The 9082-nt window shown below is 49.9% G+C and overlaps 1 protein-coding gene across 2 annotated transcripts in view; it reads right to left on the bottom strand.

Moving 5' to 3' along the window:
- Positions 1–48: 48 nt before the first annotated feature.
- Positions 49–9082, bottom strand: part of SHPK (sedoheptulokinase) — a 22933-nt gene continuing 13899 nt past the window's right edge. Inside the window, exons 6-8 of one of the 2 annotated variants that reach the window (XR_016388883.1) lie at positions 6160–6360; positions 879–3937; positions 49–284 (exon numbers count right to left, since the gene is read on the bottom strand). Coding sequence is in view for 1 of the 2 variants with exons in the window: in XM_022595627.3 (XP_022451335.2) it covers positions 3525–3937; positions 6160–6360 (614 nt within the window). In the remaining variant the exon portion in view is untranslated. Of the gene's footprint in view, positions 3938–6159; positions 6361–9082 lie in introns of both variants that reach the window. The other variant, XM_022595627.3, reaches the window with a different exon arrangement.

The raw sequence follows: 9082 nt of genomic DNA, 5'->3' as shown, positions 1-9082 counted from the left end.
GCTCTCTCTGACGCTTACAGGGTGGGGCTCCCTGTAACAGGTACAAACCAGGAGCCAACAGGCCGTGCCAACAGCAAACATTGAGCGAGATCCTGGATGCAGTTGTAATCCGGTGGCAAATATGCTGCAGGGGGACTGCAGCTGGCGGATGGCATCAGTCAGGCCTTGGACAAGGTGTAGCGTTCTGCCTTGTGAGGTGGACCTCAGCCCAAGTTCAGATGCAGGAGGAGGACGGGGCAGAGAAGACCTAATAGGGACCCTGCCCCCAAGGAGCTTTCAGTCCACTTGAGAAGAAAAGGAAAACAGAGAACATGAAAGCCACGTAAACATCATAGGTATGTAGTCAAAGGCCAAAGGATAGTGTGTGTGGCCGGGACAGGGGAGCGAGCCGGAGGGCTGGCGTTCACTCCTCTGCCCCTGGCTGGTTCTAGCCTCACCATCTCTCACAGGCTGTTTTCTAGGTTCCTCTAATTGGGACCCTTCTCCTAACATCCATCCTCCAATCCAGAATACACACTGCCAGCTATTCTCCCAAAGCCCAAGAATCCCCAATCCCCTTCCTCCCCTCCACTGCCCACAGGAGAAAGTCCAAACTCTCTGGCATCCACCACCCTTCTCCGTCTGCCCAACATTTCCAGCCACCACTCCCACGACACCCTTGCACCTGCCCTATGACCAAGTGACACCAGACAATTCACACACCCTGGTCAGGCCAATCACTTTAACATAAACACATTTGCCTAACCTGACCTCGCTGCCTAGAATAACAAAGAAAGCGGGCTCTGGGTTTGGAATCCTAGAGTCGTGATCTTACATAAGTTACTTAACGTTTTTGTGTTTCGGTTTCTTCATCTGTGAAATGGGGATAATTCACCCACCTTCTAGGATTCCTGTGAAGATCAAATGAGTTCAAACAAGTGGAGTCCAGATTAGCTTCTAGTCCATTGTAGGTACTCAAAAAACGCTAACTTGGGCTTCCCTGGTGGCACAGTGGTTGGGAGTCCGCCTGCTGATGCAGGGGACACGGGCTCGTGCCCTGGTCCGGCTGGACCCGTGAGCCACGGCCGCTGAGCCTGCATGTCCGGAAGCTGTGCTCCGCAACGGGAGAGGCTACAACAGTGAGAGGCCCACGTACCGCAAAAAACAAACAAACAAACAAAAAAACCCGCTAACTTTTGTTAGTAGCAATGGGCTGAAACTTTCCAAGGTTTCTTTTTTCGATATCGCTTGCATGAAGAATGAATTGCTCCTCCTTCTGGGCATGTGGGTAAATCTGTTATAGCGTTTATTTCATTCCCTAGTGAGGGGAATTCAACAATACATCACCGTGCCTGATAGAACACCCATCTCCTAGTAGATGCTTCATAAATATGATTCACCTGGGTCTATGCTGGGACTTCTCAGGCACAGTGTCTACCATGGCTGTAGCAGTCAGGATGAACTAAGTTATCCTGTGGTAACAAACAGCTCCCAAATCTCAGTAGCATCAAACATCAAAGGTTTATTTCTCAGTCACACTATGAGTCACTGGCTGTTTGGTGAGGGCTCTACACCACATTGCCCTCATGTGGGACCCAGAGCAGCAGAGCCTCCTCTCTGGGACACCCCAGGTCACTTACAGCAAAGGGAACAGAGTGTGGCAAATCCCACATTGGCTCCAAAGGGCTTCTGCCTGGAAGCGACAAACTTCTGTTGACGTTTTACTGGCCAAAGCAAATCAGGTGGGGAAGTGCCAGCCTACCACGTGCTTAAGATCAGGGTATTGGCAAACAGCCCTAATGACCCAGCTCCTCATCTGAGGATCAGAATGGCACCTCCTGAGAATGAGAGCAGAAGCAACGAGTGGCTTATGACTTCAGGCTGGAGAAATGAGGCCCTGGCAGCTGTACCCAAACCCCTGCAGAGGCTCCAGGCCAAGTGCAATAGAAATGACAACAGGACCGCCAGCTGGCAAGCTTGGACTGTGCAAGGCTTAGCCCTCAGAGGTAGACTGGACATGCGGAAAGGGGACAGAGAGTTATGGTGCTTTGCAGGACACCTATCCAGCTCCTAATTTATATTTAGATTCCACCCACAGCATCCTGGGAATGCAAGACAGGCTGCCTCCCTGACATCGGAGGGCCATTTCCTCCTGATGGACAGGGCTCTCTGCTATCCTTTGGCCCATCCCGAGGTGACTTCTCTCTCAAAATAATGGTGTCAACTCATTCTGGCCAAGAGAACAATTACATGACGTTCCTGAGTGATCTGCAGCTGCTTGTCCCGGCAGAACCATGGAGCAGGCAGGGCTTCTACAAATGATCCCCAGAGTTATGTCCCACCTCCCAAACCCTGTGGCAGTGCCAGATTTATAGTCTTCCCAATGCAGAGAGGTGTGTTTTACTAAAGGGACAAGGCTCTGGAAGAATGAACTTTAGTATCTGAAATTCAATCAGCACAGCCAGGCAGATTAAGAGTTTCAGACAATCACATAACGTGGCATTCACAAAGAGACATGACTGCTTCCCAAGCTCACAGTCGCCCAGGTGCCTCAGAGTCAGGGACCTGGGATCACCCTTGGGAGTGTGGAAGTAGACACAGCGATGGTGGCCCTCTCCTGGAAGCCATTCCATGGTCATCCTACCAACCACGGGAAGGTTTAAGATGCTCTGGGATCCCTGCAGAGATGCCGGCTCAAGTGGGATGTTTCTGCGAGCCAGGCACACATGGCGGGCCAGCAAGGCCCACACCAAGAGAAAGAAGAGCTGGGGCATTTGGGACAAGGGATTCTCTCTGCTTTCTCTCTAACAGGAGCATGCGCAGCTGCATCCCTTCCCTTGGAAGGCTTCCCAGGGATGCACAGGGGCAAAAACACACTGCTGCACAGACACACTCTTGGAAAAGAGTCTTGCTGGTGTCTGGTCAGACTCTTGGGAACAACATGCCTGAACGGTGGCGTTATGCAGCATCTGTCCCCTTGGCTGGTCATGCCACCCACGTTTTCTTCTCTGTTCTGTGTCTTCAAGCCAGCTGTGTTGTGAGGAACCATGGCAGCACCAAGCAGGCTCTCCTTGGAGGGGAGGTACATGGCAAGAAGGCCAGCACAGATCCCTGCATCTTCATCTCAGCCAGCCTACATCACTGTCCTTGGGTCACCTTCTGCCCCAGCTAGCTGGCTGTGGCCAGAGAAGAACAAGATTGGGAAAGGGGCCTCAGGGTCACGTGGCACAATCCAGTAGGGAAGACTCTTCCAACAGTACATGTGACCCATCTTTCCCTTTCTCTCCGTCTCTCCCACATTTACATTTGCAACCAGCTCTCAGGTGAGTCTCTTTCAGAAGGCACTGATTTGGGATCTGGTTGATGACTCCTGGCTGCATTATTAGAGTGTGCCCTGAAGATTGGTTCTTGGTCAAAATGATGGCCTGAGAATAAGCATTGCTTAAAACCGCCCACAGAGCTGTCCAGGAAAAGCATGATCCCAAGATAAGGAGAGGAACGTTAATTAGATAAACTTCACAACAGTCCTTTGGCCAATGAGTGTGCTAATACTCCTGCTGGTTAAGGTTTCTCTGGAGCATAACCAGAGCGGCCCCTACAGCTGCATCTACATCCTGCCCATAGGACACTGGGAAGGGGAAAGCCCTCTGCACCTCCTGCTTCAGCACCTCGTTCCTGGACAGCGCACTCCCACTGCCGATCACCCGCTCCACGCCCCACTCTTGGAGCTGCTGAAAAGGAAGCATTGAGTGCAGGTTCTGAACGATGCCTCTGCACAGGGCCCGGGTCACGTGCCCCAAGGAGAGGTCAGAGGAGGAGATTCTGGTCACTGAGGCCAGCTGGTCTGGCAGGTGCCTCTCGCCCAGCACTGTTGGAGTGATGGTTAGGCAGGTGTCTTTCTGCTGTGCAGCAGCCTGGATCATGCGTGAGTACACAGTGGATTCTTCAACCTCCAGGCCTGCCAGGAACAGAGAAGGCCTGTGTGAGTTCATGCACCCCCTCGCTGCAGGCTATAGAGTTGCCAGGGGGCAAGGATAGGTTGACTTGCTGCCTCTCCTCACTGTGGTTGGCTGCTTCCCAGCTCAGGGCTCAAATATTCTGGCTAGCTGTGCTCTGCTCCAGACCCCAGCCACCTTTCTCACTACAGACCCCAGCCCAATCTTCAAGGAGAGATCTCGTAAGCGCTGCTGTGAGTCCTTACCATCCCGCAGCTGTGGGACTCTTGGTCCTAAGTGGACCCAATGCATACACTGATCAATAAGTATCATCACACCTGTTATTAGTGTCACAGGAATCCCAGGACCACAGTGCTGATCACAGTCTAGCCTGCCCCTCGGCAGAGGTTACGAACAACCAGTCTAGACCAGAGCTCAGAGTTGAATATGCATGTGAATCACTCAGGGATCTTATTAAAACACAGCTTCTGATTCAGTGTGCCTGGGGTGGGGCCTGAGATTCTGCACTTGTCATCAGCTCCCAGAGGAAGCCAGTGCAGCTGGCCTGAGGACCACGCTTTTTGAGTAGAAGGTTCTAGATCAGTGCTTACCAACACTTGAGAGCATCAGGATCACCTGAGGAACTTTTATAAAATGCCGTGCTCAGGCCCCACTCCTCTCCCCCAAGCCAAATAATCAGCTTTTCTGGGGGTGAAACTAGGACATCAACATTGTTTTTAAAACTCCACGAGTATTTCCAATGTATGGCCAAAAGTCCCCAAGGAGTCTCAACGTCAGCACATCTAACTTATACAAACTCAACTATACACCCTCAGGAACGAGAAAGAAAAAAAATATTTTTTTCAATCAAATGAAACAATGTAGACATTTCATAGGAGGTTAAGTTATATAAACTACTAGCCTTCAAAGCACCCTCTGTTTCATCAAAATAAGAACCACGAAAATGTAAAAGACTTTTCTTTTTGAAAATCTTAGAGAAAACTTAAGTATTACCTACTCTTTCAGGGCTGAGCAAAACAGTCACTTCTGTATAAATAGAAACACCAGCCAACTCAGTAAACAGTCGACAGACTCAACCCAGTTAAAGAGGTGTCTGAGTAAAGGGCTTGCCTGAAGGTTCTGATGACTGGTTCTGCATCTTTAAAACCTTTCTTGATTCAAGGCAAAACAAGATCAAAGTTCTGTTCTTTAAATGGAGCATTCCTGAGGGATTCCCAGCCAAGGGGGTAGAACTTATCCGCAATCCTGACACCCCCGGCCAGCCTGGAAGGACTGACGTGGGTCAGCAACACCTGTCTGCATGACCAGTATGAACTTCCCAGGTGCTCCCTGTGGCCTGTGCCCCACCTGGTTATTCTGTTGGATGTTTCCTGGAACGACCTGATTTCGAGCTCCTACAAGTGACCCATGCATCTGATAAGCATGATTTCCCTATTTCTAGACAGCTGGCCAGAAATTTCATTTCTACCCTAAGTACTTAGAAAGGGAACCTCTCCTGGAAGAAAGAGGTTACATCTTTCTCTGTAAATGCAGAGCAGAGGAAGCCCTGATCAATTCCACCCTGAAGAGAGCAGGAAGACGCCAGAGTTTCCAGGGACCCTTCCAAGAAAGGAGGAGAGGTGCTACTTGCCAGGAATAAGTGCTACCAGTCTTTTCACTCATTCATGTTTGACCATTTTATTCTCCGCTGTCTGTAGCCATCAGAAGGCAAACCTCAAATGCAAGGTTACTGACAGAGAAAGTAATAGCGGGGCCAGGGAGAGCCAGGAGACTATTAGGATACTCCACAGTTAAGGTTAGAGGAGAAGATGCGCCTCAAAAAAGAGAGTATGGGCTTCCCTGGTGGCGCAGTGGTTGAGAGTCCGCCTGCCGATGCAGGGGACACGGGTTCGTGCCCCGGTCCGGGAAGATCCCACATGCCGCGGAGCGGCTGGGCCCGTGAGCCATGGCCGCTGAGCCTGCGCGTCTGGAGCCTGTGCTCCGCAACGGGAGAGGCCACAGCAGGGAGAGGCCCGCGTACCGCAAAAAAAATAAAAATAAAAAAGAGTAGGTGATGGCAGCTCAGAAGATGAAAGAAGGCTACAAGCTCAGATCCCTAAGGACAGAGGGAATGTGCTAGAATCTGGCTGGGTCTGAGACAAGAATCTAGAAACTTACAGCACATTCAGCACTGCCACATAGAAAGGACAAGCAGGGAACCCACCACTGTGTGGGCCACCCTTACCTAGATCCGCCATCCACTGGACCAGCATGTGGACGAACATGGCCAGCACGTTGCCCCCATTGAGTGATGCTGCCACCGCCAGGTAGGTCCTGTCAAAGTACGGGAAGTAGGCAACTGGAGCTGCAGGGTCTGGAGTCTGCACTGGCTGGAACCCCGAAGGCATGGAGGCTACCAGCTGCACCGAGGTGCTGATGTTGAGAACTGGATGTGGTCCAAAGAAAGCAGAGGTTAGGCCTGTTGGGCTAACTCAGAGGCCACAAGTCACAACAGGGTCGGAGAGTGTGCCACAAATTCCTGGATACTCCTCCTTTCAGGAGGAAGAGCCTAGTCCTCCACCCCTGAGTGTGGGCTGGACTCAGTGACTGGCTTCTAATGAAGAGAGTAAAGCAGAAGTGACAGTGTGTGACTCTGGAGACCAGGTCATAAAAGGGCACTGCAGCTTCCGTCTTGATCACTTGCTCCAGGGGAGGCAGGTACCACGTCGTGAGCAGCGCTATGGAGAGGCCCACTGGATGGTTGCTGGCATAACTGACTCCATCTCGAGCCCGTACGGTCCCTCCTGTCCTTCCGCTGACCCCACCCAGGACTGTACTAGATGGTGAATCACTTCTCTGTCGTCAAGGGCTTTGTAGTTAGTAGATATTGTTTAACAACGGTTAGGGCCAGGTGGCCTCTATGCTCTGTTAGTTCCCAAACTATGCTGACTTTTGCTGATGTATTCCCAGAGCCCATGAGACTAGTTACCCATTCAATCATCTTAACTTAGGAGTGTATGTCCTGTTTCCAGGCACCCACCCTCACGTCCTAGGTTGGTGGTGCAGAATGCAGCTGCCAATGCTTCCAGATCATTGTCTGCCTGATCCCACTCTGTAAATTACCCTAAAATAAACTGACCCATTGATTATATGGAGCCGCCTGCCTCATTTTTCAGTCTCAAGATGCATTCTCAGTTCGGTGGGTACTTTTCATTCCCTCCGTCCTCCAACACCTACAAGGAGCTGAGGCCTCCTGCTAAGAGCCACATGAGTGAGCTGAGAAGTGGATCCTCCAGCCCAGTCAAGCCTTCAGATGACTGCAGCCCCAGCCGACTGACAGTGTGATTGCAATCCAGCCACACCTAGACTCCTGACTCTCAGGAACTGTGTGAGATAATAAGTGTTCGCTGTTTTAGGCTACTAAGTATTGGAGCGATTTGTTACACAGCAATAAGCTACTATTCACAGAGAGTCAGACCTCAGCCCAAGTGTTTTATTCTTTGGGAGGTTTCATTCATTTTTGGTGGGTACCACCTCCTTCTCATTGCCAAGGTGTGCTTCTCAACCTCCCTCCACCAGCAGGGGGGACGCTCCCAGACCTAGAACAGAGGGGGTGATTTTCTCCTCTAGATGGAGGCCAGAGCCTACAGACTGTCCCAGGAGTCTCTCCTCCATTTCTCACGAGACCTGGCCAGAAGGCCTGTTCCTCTCAGTCTTTTGGGGCTAAACTAACTGAGGTCAGCATCCAACTATCCTACCTCCTGGGAGGCAGAGGCAAGGAGAGTGAAAACAAGTCTCAGAAAGTCAACAAACTTGACTTCCTGCCACATCAAGACTTTCACCATGACGATAAACCAGAAGCATCATGCCCTCCACCTATCCCCTTGGGGGGAAGTGTCAATGAAGGGGGCCGACCAGCATTGCCCATGGACACCGCACAGCTGGGCACAGGCCAGCAGCCCCAGTCTAGAACCAGAGACCACAACCAGCTCAGTGAAGATGGAGCCTAAATCTTAGCTTCTTCCCATTTGACCAGCCCCTCACTCACCATCTAGAAAGGACATTTATATCCAGGCACATGACAGCTCTCTGTGGAGGGAACAGCCTAAGATTTGAAGACTACCAGGTAGGAGGAAAGGGCCAGGCTCTTTATAGGCACCATCCCAGTGCATCACAACAACTGCGCCATGAGAAAGGCATCATCATCCTCATTTTGGATGATGACAAGGGCTCAGGGAGAAAATTCAGGAGAAAAAGACGGGGGTTTTGACCTTAAAAGATTTTATCACATATTTGTGCAAACAAAAGCGGCAGAATCTGGATATATGTATAACAGATTCACTTTGTTATACACCTGAAACTAACACAACATTGTAAATCAACTATACTTCAATAAAAAAATTTTTTTTAAGTGGCAGAATCTCACCTTTCCCTCTCACCTAATCTTGAATTAAGAGGAATTACTACCAAAAACAAAACAAAAAGTCACTTGAAATTTTAGTTTTTAAGAATGTACTAAAATAGGAATAAACTACTGCTTCAGAGGATATGCTGGTCAGAGTTTTTAAACTCAAGGTTAAATTGTAATAGTTCTAACTGATGGAGGAAAAAAAAGATGTGATGACCAAGAAAATCCGAGTAAGATGAATGACTTCTCTGTTCCCGTTGATAACAAGGCGAGGCTCTCAAAGTGGGCCCACTCAGCCAGGCTGCCCTGAGGATCAAATGAGACACACAGCCTGCAATCACCCTGCTCGGGGAGGCAGACCCAAAGTCTACCCCAGCCCCAGGAGGGGCCAACGACAGGCCCCAGGCCATATCCAGCCTGCCATCTGTTTTTGTATGGCCCAGGAGCTAAGAAAGTCTCTTCCATTTTTTTAAAAATGATAGCTTTATTGAGATGTAATTCAGAAAATTCACCATAAAATGCACCCTTTTAAAGTGTACAGTTCTGTGCTTTTTAGTATATTCACAGAGTTGTACAAACATCACTGAGATCTAATTTTGGGACATTTTCACCACTCCAGAAAGAAATCCCATACTGGTTAGCAATCAACCCCATGTCCCAGCCCTAGACAACCATGAATCTGCTTTCTATCTCTATGGATTTGCCTATATTCTGGACATTTCACAGGAATGGAATAATATAGTATGTGGCCTTTCACTTT

The sequence above is a fragment of the Delphinapterus leucas genome, chromosome 19 (assembly GCF_059928025.1).
Source record: "Delphinapterus leucas isolate spDelLeu-1000000601 "Yukka" chromosome 19, BTC_Dleu_Yukka2, whole genome shotgun sequence".
NCBI lineage: Eukaryota > Metazoa > Chordata > Mammalia > Artiodactyla > Monodontidae > Delphinapterus > Delphinapterus leucas.
This window is presented reverse-complemented; position numbering and strand designations above follow the sequence as displayed.